This window comes from Leuciscus leuciscus (genome assembly GCF_965113295.1).
Source record: "Leuciscus leuciscus genome assembly, chromosome: 18".
Classification (NCBI taxonomy): Eukaryota; Metazoa; Chordata; class Actinopteri; order Cypriniformes; family Leuciscidae; genus Leuciscus; species Leuciscus leuciscus.
The window spans coordinates 15,362,758-15,381,983 of NC_138742.1; the positions used below are offsets into that span (position 1 = coordinate 15,362,758).

The 19,226-nt window shown below is 38.7% G+C and overlaps 1 protein-coding gene across 1 annotated transcript in view; it reads left to right on the forward strand.

The window, feature by feature from the left end:
• The first annotated feature begins 1,320 nt into the window (after positions 1-1,320).
• Positions 1,321-19,226, forward strand: part of ada (adenosine deaminase) — a 24,084-nt gene continuing 6,178 nt past the window's right edge. Inside the window, exons 1-5 of the mRNA XM_082144315.1 lie at positions 1,321-1,692; positions 12,103-12,164; positions 12,819-12,944; positions 17,472-17,615; positions 17,753-17,868. Of these exons, the coding sequence (XP_082000441.1) occupies positions 1,651-1,692; positions 12,103-12,164; positions 12,819-12,944; positions 17,472-17,615; positions 17,753-17,868 (490 nt within the window). The 5' untranslated portion in view covers positions 1,321-1,650. The remainder of the gene's footprint in view (positions 1,693-12,102; positions 12,165-12,818; positions 12,945-17,471; positions 17,616-17,752; positions 17,869-19,226) is intronic.

Consider the following 19,226-nt stretch of genomic DNA (forward strand, 5'->3'; position numbering starts at 1 on the left):
GCTTTTTGTGGATGAGGCAGGTTTTAACCTCACTAAAACAAGGAGACGTGGCAGGAACATTATTGGACACCGTGCCATACTCAATGTCCCAGGACAACGTGGTGGTAACATAACTATGTCTGCAGCTATAAGTCAAAATGGTGTTGTTCACCATCATGCAACCCTAGGCCCATATAACACTGCACACATTATTACATTCCTGGACACCTTAGATGACATGCTCACTAATGTTCAGAGACCAGAGCAGACCAGATACGTCATCATATGGGACAATGTTAGTTTCCATATGGCTGCTTTGGTCCGCTGCTGTACTCAACCTCCCCCATACTCTACATTCTTGAATCCAATTGAAGATTGAAGAGTTCTTCTCTGCCTGGCGCTGGAAGGTCTATGACTGTCATCCCCATCAACGCATAGCCCTTTTACAGGCAATGGAGGAGGCATGTGGGGATATTGACCAGGCATCATGTCAGGCCTGGATACGGCATTCCAGAAGATATTTTCCCCGGTGCCTTGGACTAGAGGACATTGCATGTGATGTAGACGAAATTTTGTGGCCGGACCCAGAGAGACGACACGATGTAGACTGATTTTATTAAATTTTTTCAGTGAAATTACTATTTTGTGTTTTGACTTGGAAAAAAACACTTGTGTTTGTTTTGATGTGTGTAAATAAACAACAATAGTTGAAGTTTGGATCCCTGTATGTTTGTAAACATACAAATTTCTGGGATAACAGTTATTTGGTAAAAATACTGTTCTTGTCCAAATGTCAAGGTTGACTCCAAATGTAGGCTATTCAGCTCATATGTTTTTAGGAAATTGCTGATCGGACATGCCCGAAAGAGATGTTTCTGCTGGGTGACCGCTCGATTCAGTCCGATTCAAGACCGAGTTTGTGAACCGGTTCAACAGATTAATCGGAAAGATCGAAGAACGGTTCGATCTTGAACACAACTGGGTAGGCCTGTTATACCTATCATTTTCTTATGGATTCTCGATTGGTATTCTTTAGTAGGCTATTTAAATTTACATTCATACATTAAGAATGTATGCTGGGTTAAACAAGCTATTCGCCTAACTTCCTATTAGTCAGTCTTTATGCAACAGTAGACTAACTAGTTAAGTTGTGAAACTGACTCTTTCTTATGTCACATTTATAACTTAACTCGGCTGTGTAAAGACGCCTACTGACATAAAATATTTAAGCAAACCGTTACTTTGGTAAACATTTACCAAAACCACCTTAAAGCGCAACGCGACGCAAACGCTTCCGACGCTTGCTTCAGCATTCTAGTGTGTCGCGTCGCGTCTGTATCAGATGTGACATTACTGTGTTTCTTAAAAGCTTCTAATAGGATTTCGGTTTAATCTCTTCGCGAGGCTTCGGTGCGCTGGTCCGTTTGGGTTGCTCGGTTATTGTTATAACCAGTTGAGCGTGTTTAGTTGGATTATTGTTCGCTAATGTATAGAGGCGGGTTCGTTGCTTTCATTATCTGTTCATAATAAGGCGTGTTCTTTGTCCGCGCGTGTATAATAGTAACGTGCATGGGCAAGCTGAACTTCACTGCTTGAGCTGACAGGTTCCGGTGTGTGTGTGTGAGTGTGTTCAAGTTATATCACGACAAACTTACTCTTCGAGTCAAGACAATGGCTGAAAAGAATGGAAAACCAGCATTTGACAAACCTAAGGTTAGTGTCATTACTGTTGTTGTTCTTAATATAGCCTTTATGCATTTAGGGTGGAATGCTGTTTTTAAAAATGTGTGTCCCATAAAGCCATAATCACCACACATTAAAATGGCAACTTTTATGTCCTGATACCATAACAACACCTAAAGTCATCTTAAATCTGATGCTTAATAATAATAGGCTAATAAAAATGTAGAGACTTAATGGTAAAGGTATTTTAAGTGTAAAAATAGAACTTATTTTAAGTAAAAAAGGAGAAAAAACATCATCATGAGAAAATTTAAACATTTCACACAAATAGGCTATATTTTTAAGAATAGGAGATAGTGATGCAAGTTGGTGCAGCAATATTCTAACAGTGATGTGTGTTAACCACATAATGCATTGGCCACATACAGTAACACAGCAGTGATGAAGGAGAGAATGCTCCAGGATAATGTTCACACTTCTCGGCCTTCCAGGGCATTGTAACTGCCCTTTGGAGTTATTGCACTGACTCAGCAAGCAGAAGTCAGCCTGGAGAACTGATACCAATAGCTTGCCGATAAGCAAATAATCTGTGGATGTGTCAATAACGTATGTGAAAGAGTTGACTGACAAGTTCTCTGTACTGTTCTTGTATTACAATGACAATGTACAGGTGGATGACTGACAGCTGCATTACTGAAAGTAGAATTCAAGCCTATTCTAATGCAATACCCTTGCCACTTTTTTTTTGTGATTGTGCACTATCCATTAAATCATTCTGAATGCATTGCACATATCTTAAAGTTTATTTGAGAATTGCACATTAATTATGTTTTAGCCTACACCTTTGTCAGCAGCATGGTGTGAGAATCTGCCCTGGTAATGCACAGCATTCTTTTGGGATGCCTCATTGTAAACACATAATTCAAAAGGTGTTAATCAGTTGTTTCATTTACATTCAAGAGGGCAATTAGATTATAATTTGTCAAATAACTAACAAAGAGCTGCAATCATTGTAGGTGGTAAACAACTGACCATTCCTTGACTAAATCTCACCTTTCATAATACTTGCATTATAAGAAATTCAACAGATTAAGTAGCACTTGACAGGCAGTAATTTCCATAATTTATCAACTACCCAAGACTGTGTACATGATTATACAGTGAAACACTGAAAGGTCACACACCTCGTTTGTTTTAATTGCCAACGAACAATAAGTGTTTTATCCAGTCTGAGAGACATATTAGCAAGATTGTAAGAACACTGAATTACTCATCTTCAAGAACGCCTTAACAACAAGACAGTATTTTCATAACAAACATCTTACTTTTGATATTTGAGCACAGCAACATGGCTCGCAAAATAACTGTGGTAGAGCACGTGAGAAACTATTCATTATATTGTAGAAAGCTTTGCAGCATAAATGCACACTTTTGGGAGCTTTTATATTCAGCAAATTGTTTATTTTATGAATTAAACTGAATGCAGCTGTTAGGGGTTAACAGTTTAGGACCCAAGGACCAGATGTTTGAAAAAAGACCCGGAGTCAGAATTATAAAAAATTGAAGAAAAGTTTTACTGAAGATAGTTTGCAGTTTCATCAGCAGAAGTCAGCTTCAAGACTCACACAGGAGTTCGTAGGCCGCCCCGCTTACAATTACAAAGATCACAGCAGTTATACCATTTCCAAGGTCTAAGCTACGTCATTGCTTACAGGTTGAATGATTCTGATTGGCTAAGAAATAGATAAACATAGTAATTTTCCACACATATACAGATAGACAGAAGGATATCTCCATAGATTATGCAGCTGACACTCGGACCCTGAAGTTAGGCACGTCGTGACCTTCCAGGTCGCAGATTTGGGTTGCTGGGTGCCAGCATGTCCCGAACAACAACTCAGTCAATCTCCAATAATGCCAGTGGTTCCTTAACCTGTAAGCAAGAAGACTAACACATCTTTTCCAAGGTTGGATTTGGCCAGGCTGTAACTATAAACAGGAGTCTCAAAACATCAAGATAATGCGATATTTCTCAAGAAGAGCTACATTTTAGTCTAACTGGAAAGTAAGGCTTTAACTGAGAAATGGTTCCTTAAACTATTGGCTTCAATGACCCCTATGTGTTTTAACATGCTGAAGACCTTTCTCAAACACAAAACATGCATGTGTCCCTATTTCATTTCTGGAAGCCGGGCTAAATAAGCAAGCACTGTTACTGCATTCAGATATCAAATACTGACATTAAAAAATACATGAAAAGAACATTTCAGCAATCACACTGGTAACTTCTATAACAAAGTAAAATCTCCAGAGAAGTTATTCAACTCATTTAATATTTAGAACGAAAAATATTCATTAATACCTTGATTATAATCACTCATTACATTTACATTGAAGCAGCAGTGGATTCCAATTCTAACGCCCCCTTCAGTCCCCCGTTTTAGACCAATGTGGGGTCCAATACCACCACATCTGGTCTTTCCATGAAGGCTGCTTCAAAATGTTTGGTTTCTGACCCATGCTCCTCTGTCAGGTACATTTTTTTTTTTATAAAACAACAGACAATATATTTTTCCTTCAAGGACTTAACATTTCCCACATTGTACCTTATTGATCTCCAGAACCTTTGGACATAGCTGTCTTTACATGTCTTGTACAGCTGTTATTCATCTTGGCTAATTTGGTATTATCATCAACTTAACTGATTACAAAACAAGTACATATTTATTCTCTGGAAGCCGGGCTAAATAAGCAAGCACTGTTGTTGTATTCCTAGCATGGGCTAGACCCACAGTCACTAACTACTCAGATCCTAAATACAGACATTGTCTATAATCATAAATACCAGGATACATGCATAAAACTATAATTTCCAATTCCTTTTATAATAAACTAAGCAAGATAGTTAATCCATTCTTTTCACTACCCCCATTATAGACCCTTTAGGTTCAAAACACAATGGTTGTCAAACTGAAAATAAACAACAACAACAACAAAAATAATAATAATTAAGACCCATAATAATCCATCTAAGTACTTTAAGTCTCTACTGAATTCATCCTTCAGTTTACAGTCACATAGTATGTACCAATTTAATTGTATAACATCTCATACCTTTTTTTTCTTTCAAAAATAGAAATAAAAGAAAACAAATTCACATCATCATTTCAATCATTATTTTACCACTAAAATATAGAATTGTTCCCCATTCTGCTTAATAAAACTTTTGTTCATTCCTTATCTTTATAACACGTCAATCCCTGTTAATCATATTCAATGCCTTATTATTTTTATCTGAAACTCACTTTTCATACCATTTCAACTTAATTTGACTTAACAGGCGTTCATAAATAGTTCCTAAATTCTATCAGAAATTTATTTTCATAACATACATTTTTCTGCTATATTTCTTCTCATCTTTCTCTATTTCCCTACATGCCAGTTCCTTCTGCATCATTTTCCTTTCTTTTTCGCTCTGCCTCATCTAACCATTACATTATTGTTTTCTTACAATCCCCCCACACACACATCTCATACAACAGCCTTTTTGTTTTTCACTTCCCTCTTCCACCGGGGCTCTCACCGTTGTCAGCCTAGTGACACTTAAAGGTCCCTCTTTAGGGAAATCATGGTATTTTATTCATTCTTCAATACCCTTGTTTTCATAACATTAATTTTAACTTTATTTTTCATTATAACTACTTCTCACAGTATTACTCTATCAAATGGTTAGTCTGAAAATCCAAAAAATATTAACAGTATTGTCTCAGTCCCACTTATCTTTACTTTTTTTCACAAACCAAAATATTATGTTACTCGGATCTCAACCCTTAAGACAGCCATATAGCTGCTTTCTTCTTTTACCTTTATAACCTAAATTGTAGTTTTCTTAGACATCTAATGTCATATATCCATTTAATGGATTGAGAAATTAAACTTTTTAGAAGTTATATCCACTCCTCCTTTGTTCCCCACCGGCCTTTCATAAAAATGAGGGAGCCCTCTCTGGATAATTTGGATAGTGACTTAGCCAATGTGTCACTTTGTCTCTCTGCCATCAAGTCTATTATTTTTATGTTTACCATTATGATCCTAGTTGTCTATTTCAATTTAGACCCTCAGTTGAATTTAGACAAGAGTTTTTACCCCATAATGGATGACAGTCTTAAACTTCACAATTCCAATTTACATAATACTAATCCAGAGAGTAATTCAGATCAACATCATAAATGACAAAAGTAGTCATAATTACCAATAGCAGACAGAGCTGGAAAACCAATCCAATTAAAGCTCGTCCCATGTTCTGTATCGTCTTTTCATCAGATTGACTCAGAATTATCAGCTTCTTTAAAGTTTGTCGTTTCACTTAACCCATCTGTAATGATAAAACACTCATTCCAGAGGTTAATGACACAATATTCACAAAATCAGGAAATAATAGTACCACAAACTAACACATACAAGACATAAAGTACAGTCACCCTCACACGCACTCATACTAGACACACATATGTTAAATGCTCATTTTCAATGTTCGCTTTTTAATATTAAACTCTAAAAATATTTACTTCACATTTTTCTTTCGGTTTTACCTAAATTTACATAGTCACTTAACCAGTTTCAAAGCATCTCTGTTCATTATTCATTTGATTTTCAGAAAAGTCAGTTGGGTTGTTTTGGTTCATTATCATTATTTTGCTTCAGCTTGCTTTAGCAGACCGATAACAGAAAGACAGACAGAGTACCATCCCTTCCTCCACTCAAGCAGTCTCTCTCACTATACACAAATAATCTTTTCAACAGCCTCCTAAGACTGTAACTTAGACAAAATGTAATAATAAATTAATTACAATAACTTTTGACCATTAACCTTTATCCAGACTTTTCTTGAATCTACAAAAGCTGTCTTCATCTTTAGCCACCAACATGTCTAATGACCTTAATTAGTTAAGTTAATCTTATAGACATATTAGTTCAAAATCAACACTACTATACATTTTTTTTTCTTGCCCATAAGGCAACCAACATCATTGACCTGACATTAATAAAGAAGTTTTTTTACAGTCTCCACAACAAATGACAATCACCTCATGGTCTCAGCTGGTTCTTGAAAGCCCATTCCCATTAGCTCTTTATCTATAATCTCCTTTTCTTCAGGGTGCTGTTCCCTGGCATAGACACTTGTCACAATGAAAAACAAGCCATCCAATGAATGCGGTTTCTGGTGAGTGGTATGGAGGAACTCACATTTCTGGGTCAGACTGCCGCAACTTCTCACAGCTCATCTCCCCTTAATGATATAATGATGCTGCTGGCCTCACAGTCATCCGCTCCACTCTCATACCCATCTCACATAAAACACCTCCCTTCAGGAGATGCCCAGTGGCGGCGGTGACTCCCTGCCTTAGGTTGCCCTCGCTTGGCCAAAGAGGATCTTACCCGTCGTTGAGATATCACCTCGTCCACACTGGTAACCGCTCTTTCCCATAACAGAATCTTTGACAGTTTTCTTCAACATAATCAGTTGTTTTCTGGAGCTTAGGCAAGGCACATTCAAGAGTCACCAGAGCCATTCGGACTGCCTAATAGTGTTAACACAGGGAGACAGGTTACTAAAAGCAGCCCTATTTTTGTTAGTATCCCTAACTGCCTGATTCACTAAATTCGGGGATCCCCTATCTGAGATGGAAGAGATGGAGTAGGTTTGCGGCGCCACTGTACCTTCAATCCAGGGACATACTCTGCTGGGGTGTTGCTACACCAACAATGCCCATCGGGGCCCCCCCAGAGCACGCTTCGCTTGCGCTGTCTGCTCTTGTTAACTTTAAACAATGCTATCAGCAACTTCTTATACTTTTAACTTAGTATAATTCATTTTCACTCTCCTCGTCGGAGTGAAGCTCTTCCGTTCCCCTTCACAGTCTCTTCCATTCAGACAGCACTACCAAATAATAAAATCTTTCTACCTTGTTTGCTGATTTGCCAGGGGTGTCACCAAGAATAATTGCCCGCATCCTCCACCATTACTGTTAGGGGTTAACAGTTTAGGACCCAAGGACCAGATGTTTGAAAGAAGACCCGGAGTCAGAATTATAAAAAATTGAAGAAAAGTTTTACTGAAGATAGTTTGCAGTTTCATCAGCAGAAGTCAGCTTCAAGACTCACACAGGAGTTCGTAGGCCGCCCCGCTTACAATTACAAAGATCACAGCAGTTATACCATTTCCAAGGTCTAAGCTACGTCATTGCTTACAGGTTGAATGATTCTGATTGGCTAAGAAATAGATAAACATCGTAATTTTCCACACATATACAGATAGACAGAAGCATATCTCTATAGATTATGCAGCTGACACTCGGACCCTGAAGTTAGGCACGTCGTGACCTTCCAGGTCGCAGATTTGGGTTGCTGGGTGCCAGCATGTCCCGAACAACAACTCAGTCAATCTCCAAATATGCCAGTGGTTCCTTAACCTGTAACCAAGAAGACTAATAATGGTGCGTTCACACCGGACACGAATAGCGCGTCAGGCGCGAGTGATTTCAATGTTAAGTCAATGCAAAGACGCGTTACGCGCGGAAAAATTCCTGCGGCGCGAATGAGGCGTAGAGCGCGGCGCGGTAGACGCGAATACGCCTCGTTCGCGCGTCAAGTTCGTGCGAATCGTGCAAATTGAGAGTCTGGCTCGTTAAGCGCATTACGCGCGAATTATTTTATTAGTGCTTTTTGTGCATTCACGCGTTTGACGCGAATTCGCGTCTGCCGCCCGAGTTGAAAAATCTGAACTTCTGCGTCAATTCGCGCCGTGTTAACCAATCAGGAGCCTGCTTGCTGCTGTCACGTGGTGAAGTGACAGTTTATAATGTTATTTTATGTTTGGCCTCAATAAATTATTTTGTAATATGACTAAAATGCACAACAAAGCAAATCTTTCACATAAAAACTCGATTTCAATATATGAGAGATACTCATTTTGTATTGAATGCAATTTATTCCATATCTATATGAAACATTATTAATCTAATGTAAAGACAACAAACACAATTTAGTGTATACAAAAAAAACCCCCCAAAAAAATCACAGGACAGGTTTCACTTTTGGAGGCTGGCTCCATTTATTATCAAAACAAAAATAAATGACAGATTAGGTGGGTGCGGGCGAGGGTGAACCTCGCGCCGGTCTGTACAGCGCGGGCTCGTCAGGCAGCGACCACTCGAGGCCGAGGCCTTATACGGCCTACGCTGTCCTCGTCAGCGTCCTCACCGTTAGGTCCACCAAACCTAGCTCCTGGACCAAATTGTGAAACTCCTGAAACCCTCCGGAGGGTCTGGTGGACCCGAGTACAGCGACGATGTCCCCTATGCAGCTGTTTCTGCTCTCCAGAGCATATATGAGCGGTGACTCTCTCGATTAATGCTAACGCTAATGCTCGATAAACATCTAAAAAGATGGCCACCAACGGGTTTCGAAACTTTCGCCTCTGACGCGCGTAAATTTCGCTTCAAACTACGCGCGAATTAACACAAAGTGGTCAAGCGTATAACTAGACGCGGCAGGCGCGAATTTGACACGCTATTCGCGTCCGGTGTGAACGCACAATAACACACACACCGACACACCTTTTCCAAGGATGGATTTGGCCAGGCTCTAACTATAAACAGGAGTCTCGTCTCAAAACATCAAGATAATGCGTTCTTTCTCAAGAAGAGCTAAATTTGAGTCTAACTGGAAAGTAAGGCTTTAACTGAGAAATGGTCCTTTAAACTATTGGCTTCAATGACCCCTATGTGTTTTAACATGTTGAAGACCTTTCTCAAACACAAAACATGCATGTCCCTATTTCATTTCTGGAAGCCGGGCTAAATAAGCAAGCACTGTTACTGCATTCAGATATCAAATACTGACATAAAAGAATACATGAAAAGAACATTTCAGTAATCACACTGGTAACTTCTATAACAAAGTAAAATCTCCAGAGAAGTTATTCAACTCATTTGATATTTAGAACGAAAAATATTCATTAATACCTTGATTATAATCAGTCATTACATTTACATTGAAGCAGCAGTGGATTCCAATCCACCCCCTTCACAGCCGAGTGAGGTTTTGAATAAATTATTGACTCTCTGTGGTCCCATTGGGCCTTGTGCTCTGTTAACCTGATCAGAGTAACTGAGCTGAAGACCAATGAAGTGAACATATAGAGATGACATCATCCTTGCTTAGTTCTGCCAAAGGCACACGGTGTCTTGCAGAAAATGATTTTAATAAACCTGAAAATGAATCACAGTATCCTGGAATGTTTTGATTTAATATTATTCGAGGGTGCAGTTCGTCTTTTCCAACATTATATAGACTCTAAAGCTTCACTTTAGGCTGAGTGAGCAGTTGACACTGTACTTTTGTACTGAAAAAGAATGTAAAGAATAGTTGTATTTCTTTGTATCAAGGCCAGTTTGCTTTAAAATTGTGTAGATTTATCAGGCACCTCAAGTAACAAAGCATGTGTTTTTCCATATTTGAGCTGTGCTGAAGGTGTTGATATCATTTCATGTAAAATGCAAATGCTACATGCAGTTGCACACCACCTTTTCCTCCTGGAGTGGGGGAAGGGTCTTAATACTCTGCGTGCTTCCCTCTGTCTGGCTGGTCCCTGGAGATCACACTGCATAATCAGTGTTGATGTCTTTCAATATCTGGTTCCTATCATGCTGCATGAGGGTCTGTTCTGTTTGAAAGTGGCCTCATCTTTTGTATATTATTGCATTGAGAAAATATGATCCACTTAACAGCCATTACTTAGTTTTTTTTTGGTCAAAGATGTGGTGCAGCTGTTTGCACATGTGCATAATTATCCTATCACCCCTTTTCTCTCCTAATCATTTCCTAAACTCACCACTTCCCCAAATTGGTCTCTGATTACACACTAATGGTGTTAAAACACAACACAAATCTAAGCGAATAACATTGTAATTAGTGAACTATTGTAATACAATGTTGTGAATTCTTTATGATTTAGTTTCAGTGTTGGGGAAAGTCACTTTTTAAAGGCACGCAGTTTCCGTTTTTCTCAAACAGCGACCCCTAGAGTCGCCGTGGAGTACTTGTATTTAACGTTTTACGTTACTTTTGCGTTACTTCTTCTCACCAGGGCTGGGCTCAGACACAAAAGTTCTATCTTTTGCAAATGTAAAGGCCTTTTCACACCAAAACTGAAATAAAGAAGCCTCAGGCTGAAGGAATGGCAGATTCTCACCAGTACAGTGCTGCTCAAACAAACCTTTCAGCTGTGCTGCCATTCTGGATCGCAGAAGAATAAGACACATGAGAAGAAAGTTTAACACTCTTACTTCAGCAATTAAAAAAAGGAAAGAAACACAAAATGTGATGTTTATTTAAAGTAATTTTTGCTATCGGTATGGTGAAATTCATCATTGAATGTCAGCAGCAAAGACATTGGTTAATAAAGTGAGATTAAATACATAAAGTATATTTGTGTTATTATATTTAAGTTAGTTTCTGGAGTAAGTATATAGGCTATAATCTGTGTGTTACAAAATGGTGGGTGCTGGTGTTTCGCGTGCGTTCGGCCAATCAGCGTATACTAATGTTACTGGTAGTTCCTCCTATAGTGCTGGTTTAGACCCTACTCTGTAGTAGAAGCTAAATTAGTTCCTCCAAAAGGAGTGCCTAGAACTAAAATCATTCCTAGTTCCTGCATGCCAAAAAAACTGATACTTCTGCCAATAGTTCTAGGAACTATGAAAATGTTCCTCTGGTGCGAAAGCCCCTAGTGTTTCTGATTAGTTCTCACATGTTCCTTGTCTTGTTAATCATCTAGGCCTATATATTTAAGCCCTTTGTTTTCATTTGTTCTTGTGTAAACATTTCTAGATTATTCTGTGTGTTTATTAAAGGGATCATTAGTAGTCATAGTGTCTCGTGACACTATGAGAGCAGTTGATGCCACGTGGAGGGGTTTTCAATAGACACGACTTTGGTTTTTTCTTTATGGTTTGCCTCTATCCTCCTTGCTGTTTATTTCACAGCTGCTGGTGAGTGGGGGTCACAGTTTAATTTGTTCATCTGTCAGGACATCTCCCCCATGCTCTCAGTACATCTCAGCAGATTGGAGCCATTACATTCACTTCTCCCACAGCCGTCCCTGGCATCCCCAGCCTTTCCACTGAACTCATTTCACCCAGTCGTGCATTCCGCATTCTAGATGTGCTTCACGAGGAGCATTTCACAGCTGCGTGAGAAGGACACTCCGCTAACTATTTGAATACGACAGGCTGAAAGCTGAGTTGGTTTTGACAAACGTGCTTCTGCTCTGTGGTATTAACAAGTGTCTCTATAATTCACTGTGACATGTTGTTCAGTGGTGTGAAAAAAGTCAAAATACAGATGTATTTTATTGCTGCTCCTTTATCTTTGCAGGTTGAGCTACACGTGCATCTTGATGGTGCTATTCGAATTAAGACCATTATAGATGTAGCAAAGTAAGTGACATGCATTCCTATTTCATATTGTGATAAATACACTGAGAACCATTCATATTTCAAGCCTTCTGAAGCCAAAAGGAAGAATTCCACATTTAAGTCATTATTAACTGCAAATCTCTCAAATCAAATATGAACTACTTACAATGATTGTCTAGACTTATTTTTGAAGCCTGTCAGCCCATGGTCGTTGTGAACTATGAAGTTGTGACCTACTTTAGTGTGTTTTTAGCCAAGAATGAAAGATTTGTGAATGCCTACAGGGTTTTTCCTTGGTCAAAATTGGTCTTCAGTGGTGGCGGACGAACACAGTCATCCACACACAGTACAAAGTACCCTATACCCATGTGAACTGCAAGCCCAGTACTGACAATAAATCCTAAATAAATGCAAAGAAACAGCTTGTGATACTAACTTATCCTATTTATTCATGAAATAAAAAATATTCTGGCGGGGATCGAGTGGTTTTCAAGTGGGAAAAAACCCTGGCCTGGGCTATCGGATAAGCTTCAAATGAATTTTTATAATTAACCAAAAGCACCATATGTTCTTGGGTAAATTGATATTATGATACAGTCATTCTAGGCAATTCTGTGGTCTTTCCATTAAAACTTTCAAAGCTCTAACCAGTGCCCTCTGTTGTAACTGTCTCAGGCGGCGGGGAATCATTCTACCTGTGAGCGGTGAGGATAAAATGAGAGACCTGTGCAAAGTTCACAAGCCGGTCAAAAAATTTGAAGAATTCCTTGATAAGTTCAAACACTACATGCCTGTCATTGCGTAAGTAGTTGTGTTGAGAAAATATCTGCTGATTTCAAATAATTTGTGTTGTGGATTTGCTTAAAGATCTTGCATGTAATGGGATTTCATAGTATATATTACATTAGTATCTTTAGATCAGTAAAAAATGTGGTTCCTCATGCATCAAATGATTCAAGGGTACCATTGAGTCCCTCAGCACAGGGAAGTCAATAATGAATTCCATGGATGTTGACTAAATTTTTCACACATATCTGAAGCATCGCTCAAGTAGTTAATAAGTAAGTGAGTGAGCCTGGTGGTGGATACACCCTCAAGGCCATAGTATCATTTCTGAGGTCCAACGTACATCTTTACATGCAGCTCATGTCACAGCTTCACCACGTGTCGCTATAGCAACAGACATATAACCTCGGCATAGGCTTTTCTGTTGTCCTTGCACACAATCCTCTCAACAAGAGTCAGATAATGTGACATTTTCTACTTGTTTCCACTCAGATTCATGAACATGAGAGATAAATGCTTTGACATGAAGACATGAAAAGCAGAGCCACCAGCAGTTTTGTAGGCCGGCAGCTGACAAGCTTCATTGAAAAGGAACCTCTAGTCCTTGGAAGCTTTAAAAGGGCCTTGTTTACAGCATGCGCGTCCCCCACAACAACACAGGGAACTCACTGGCTGTTTTTGGCACCCACTAGACTCTTAATTGTCCTGTGCTTTAAACAGGCTCAATGCATGTCATGTGGTATAAACCGGAAACATGCTTTGTTGCTCCAATCAAATGGCACTTTTATTTAGTACTTTCGAGCGTAATGTGACTAAGAGAAGGAAAAAATATCCGTGCCAGTGAGCTGATTAAAATAAGTATCATAGCGTTAGTGTTACTGAGTTGTAAAAATGATTATGGCCTTTGCTATCTTGCAGTTGTGGGTGTTCTTGGAACAAGTGAACATTGGAACATGGTTATGCAATTAAGAAACTTTTCTTTTTATGAGTGTGTAAATAAAACAATATTCAGTCAATTCAGCCATTTCTAACAGAATGTCTCTTTAAAGCATGTGTTATATTTTGTCCATTGATAAAGAAGGAAAATCAATCAAATTACACATATTCACAACACTTCATAAGCAAAATAGGGGTCAAATCACATTACATTCTAACATTGCGACATTACAATCTAAAAACAAAATAATGCTTTTTAAAGAACTAGTTACATTTACTAAACTTAAAATGAAAATAAATAAAAACAAAACTGATATCATAAAAATACATTCCTTTAGCACATTTATGTTCACCAACAACAACAAATATTCAACAACAAATATTTTAGCAAAATAAATATATTTATAATTTAGTATTAATGTATATTTTAGTCAGAATTATTGCGCTCCTATTCTATTGTGCATGCACGCGGCGGCACTCGTTCACGGAAGTTTACCATTCAGAAGGCTCGTCCACTCATGACAGCAAAATGGAAAGATTTGCTTGACTTTCTAACATTTACAGATGGAGAATATGTCCGTGGAATGTAAATTATGCACTGAGGAAATTACTGGATGTCACTTCAGTTTAAAGATTATTAATAGAGAGGTATATTTGTTTCCACCAATCGCTGCACAAGATAAGGTTACGTCTGATGACGAAAGCACGTTAGTGCGAGCCCTCCCGGAAGCAAGAGAGCGAGCGAGCGAGCGAGCGAGCGAGAGAGAGGCAAATTTATGGTGAAATTATTGTCTTTCCACTTCCGTATTATGGCCCCAAAAGTGCTCACTGGACCATTCAGAAGCTTAGAATGGCGCCTATAACCAATGCCATCATTATGTTTTGCAACAATTAGTTTGCGAAGGTCTTGAGACAGCTCTTTGCTTTTACCCATCATGAGATGTGTCTTGTGTGACACCTTGGCAATGAGACCTTTTTGTAGGCCATCATTTGGGACTGAACCAGCTGTTATTAATTTCCACTGACAGGGGGCTGGATTGCTGTTTAATTACTGTAAGTTTTCAGCAGTTGTCTTGGCTTTCCATGCCTTTTTGCGCCTCCCTTTCTTCATGTGTTAAATACTTTTTCCCTGTGTCATTTCACATTATTACACATAACTTAATTTCTGAACTTATTTTGTTTGTTTCTTTGTATGCATGGCTTACTTGGGTTGTTACCAACCTCTGGTGAAAATGTCATGTCAATAGCACCTTTGGAAATATATTTACTGAGAAAAATGATGACGTGTTCAATACTTATTTCCCCCGCTGTAACTCTGTGGTTGAATGCGAATGTGATTTAAAAAGTCCCTTTCACACTTTCATGGTGCGTCGCCCTATCGCCCTAATGAAGAAACCGCCCCTGATACGGAAAATCCACGAAAGTGTTACTAATATCTAATTTCACACATATTTTGTGTCTGTGTTGATTCTATATTAAAATGTCGATACAATGTAACATATTTTCTCTTGCTCTTGTTTTAAAATATTTTTCCGTTATTATGCTTGTTGTTGTCATCTGTTGACATTGTACAAGCAGAATGTGGCGGTTGGTCGGTGTGATATTAGTCCCGCCCCTCCTCCACTGTGATTGGACGGTTGGGTAAAAAGTGACAGTGATGAGTGCTGCGTTTTACCCAAAGTTGAACATTCTTCAACTCTCGGTGACCAGTAAAAAACGGCGGGTGATCAGCGCTTCAGCAAAAAAAAAAAAAAAAAAAAAAAATCATTTAAAAATACAGCAGCCGCGTGAAAAAACGCTTTGGTGGACACACGGCCTAAGGAGGAAGTAACATGAGAAATGTCACAATACAACATTTCTCAGAAAATATACACACACACAGGGCTTGACAAACTTTTTTGCTCACCAGCCACTGTGGCTAGTGGTTTTCCAAAGTTACTAGCCACTCAGCATTTTCACTGGCCACAATTTTGACATCGATACCATGGGGAAAAACTGCCATATAGATATCTTTAAAGGGGTGGTATAATGCCCTTTTCACAAGATGTAAAATATATCTCTGATGTCCCCAGAGTGTGTGTGTGAAGTTTTAGCGCAAAATACCCCACAGATATTTTTATATAGCATGTTAAAGTTGTCACTTTTTGAGGGTTTGCAAAAACGCACCGTTTTGTGCCTGGCCCTTTAAATGCAAATGAGCTGCTGCAGAGGGCGGGGTTTCAAGAGCTCGTGTCTGTTAGCAGCTGCTGTTACCTCACGCAGACACACTAAAATGACAGAAACTGTTCTGCCTTTAATGTTAAACGGAGTCAGATAAGGATGGAGAGACTCAAGAAGAAGTGACAACATGTAGAATGCAACAGGACATCTCTGAATGGTTAGTTGATGAATTTATGTTGCTGATGTGGAGTTAACTATCTTCAATTATGATATTCTGTCATGATAAATCTATAAATCGCTCGTATATGAACTGTTGTGAGATGCACACAGAGTGACTTTCTATTGCATGTGAAAAGATGGATGCTAAAGTTTGAGCTGACTCACAAATGTACTCTTAAATACAACAACTTTTCCTCTTCTCAACATGGACTGCGTGTTCCCGGGGGCGGAGTTTATGTAAATTCTAGGGTTAGTGATGTCACTAACCCGGGAGGAATGTCGTGTAGTCCCAACCAGCCGTTTATTGTAGTCCTTTTCTTTAAAAGCAAATATCTTCCTTTGCTTTGAACTTTGAGCGTTGTAACTTTGCAGATGTTGATTATGCTCAAACAGCAACATTACACACTAACTAAAGTTAGAAAAGTCAAATCACACTCAACCACCCCTTTAATATTACCTCATAATTTGGCAGCAGGTATATTAGGCTGCTGTCACTTTAAGACCTGACACACGGGTTACACGTGCGTCTTCTTTCTCAACTGTTTACTTCAAATTAAAAGATAACTATATGTTTTAATCCGTATATCTACTCTGCAGAAAATGAGTATTAAAAGCGTTTAAGATTTTTCAGTGTTAATATATATCATAAAATCTTTATTTTTGACAACACTACATTGCAGTTATGCTGGGGACACACTTAACGACTAGCTGAAACATTCTAAGACTGAACTGAACACGCTTACAGACTGTTTCCAACGACTGTAGCAGATTTTAAACACCGACTGTGAACAGCGACTAAACGCAACTGTCTCTGCCTCGGCGCGTTTGGGCATGATCACTCGTAAGTATCAAGTTACATTCATAATCAGCCTTACAGTCCTTAAGTGTGTCCCCCGCTTTAGTTTATTATTTCAGATGCCTTTTTAAAAAGACAACAATTGAAAAATGTATATATTATAAATAGAATTCAACCCGCCAAAGTGGCTAGTGCATGCCACTGCTGAACTCCACCCGCATTTGGGCGGATGTTAATGTCAAGCCCTGGATATACATTTATGCCAATTTGTTTGTTCAGCAATTTCTAACATATAGCATATCTTTCATAACATTTATGAGTCCTTGACATTCCTCAGAGGTACGGAGTGACTCTGTAGTCACAAGGCCCATTCGGGTAGTGGGTTTGTTTGTTTGTCATGATGTCTTATCTGTTGCATGTTTCATCTGCAGAGGGGACAGAGAGGCCATCAAGAGAATAGCGTATGAGTTTGTAGAGACAAAGGCCAACGAGGGAGTGATTTATGTTGAAGCCAGATACAGCCCTCATCTATTGGCCAACAAGGGAGTGGATCCTATACAATGGGACCAAAAACCGTACGTGTACCAAATCTGCTGTTTTATTGCGTGCATTGTTTATTGTCCTTATATGTTACAATAATCATGGTGGTTGGTTTGCATTTTCTCTTCCACAATAACACTGTTCTTGGCTTTGTTCACTCTCTTCCTCCCAGAGGAGACATCACTCCAGATGATGTGGTGGACCTGGTGAACCAGGGATTTAAGGAGGGAGAGAAGGCCTTCAAAACTAAAGTCAGGTCCATTCTGTGCTGCATGCGTCATATGCCAAGTAATGCACTCTCACCTCTCACCTCTCCCCTTCAACCACCCCCACCCAGTGTGCTGTGTGTTTGAGAGGATACGCCTTATTGTCATCCTTCATTTAAAGCCCATTAATCCACAGCCGAATTGGCTCAGATTTTTTGTTCCCATCTTAAATTTAGATAGGATGGGCTGTTTGGAAATGCTGTTGTGAAATTGGAAGCCTTGGTGATTAATGTGCAATGTGTTTTGTAAATACATACACTATTCAAGTAACTCTTGAAACAACAGATTTGTCATGTACACTACCTTTCAAATGTTTGGGGTTGGTACGATCTTTAAAAAACATTTTTTGAAAGAAGTATTTTTTGCTCACCAAGGCTGCATCTATTTGATCAAAATTAAAAACAGTAATATTGTGAAACATTTTTTATAACGTAAAATAACTGTTTTCTATTTAAATATATTTTAAAATGTAATTTCCTCCTGTGATGGCAAAGCTGAATTGTCAGTAGCCTTTACTCTAGTCTTCGGTGCCACATAATCCTTTAGAAATCATTCTAAAAGCCCGTTGACACCAATGACTATAACGATAAAGACATATTAAAAATATATTTCTAAAGACAAAAGAATAGTAGAGTCCACACCACAACAATAACGATAACAGCACAGAGAAACAACTTCGTTGTAGTCACTTTCAGAAATAAACTTTTCTAGTTGATGAACAAAAACATTGACATCCAATCAGTATCCCTTCTCCTTTTAGAGCTCGAGTATTTAAAGCGACAGATAACAAAACTGCAGTGCACACCTATAATAAACAGAACGATATTGTTCGCTGATGTGAATGCTATAGATATTGTTATAGTTATTTTTGTAGTTATTGTTCTTGGTGTGAACAGGCCTTAATATGCTGACATGGTGCTTAAGAAACATTTATTATTATCTTTAACATTAAAACAGTTGTGCTGCTATATAATTTTGTGTAAAACATGCTTTTTTTTAGGATCCTTTGATGGAAAGATAAAACTACACTGTGTAATTTGTTAAGTTGATTCTTAGCAAAAACACTTTGTTCTTTCAAAATGATATGTGCCCATTAATGTGTAATTATATCTACCAACTAATCAAGTATTCTCGTAAGCGTAGAATCTGCCATTTAGAATACATATGAGCGAGCCGCTCGAATGGCGGCAGCCATGTTGCGCCTCCATCTTGAAAATACATTAGCCAAAGAGGGACATACAATTCAAGCTTCGCCTTTCGCGTTTTGACACTCAGTGGCACCGTGACGAATGCGAGGGGGAGATTACTCGCGACTGCCGGCAGATTTGAAATAATACGGTCACCGTAGGAGTTAAAAAGCCCTCAGAATGGGAGGGGCTA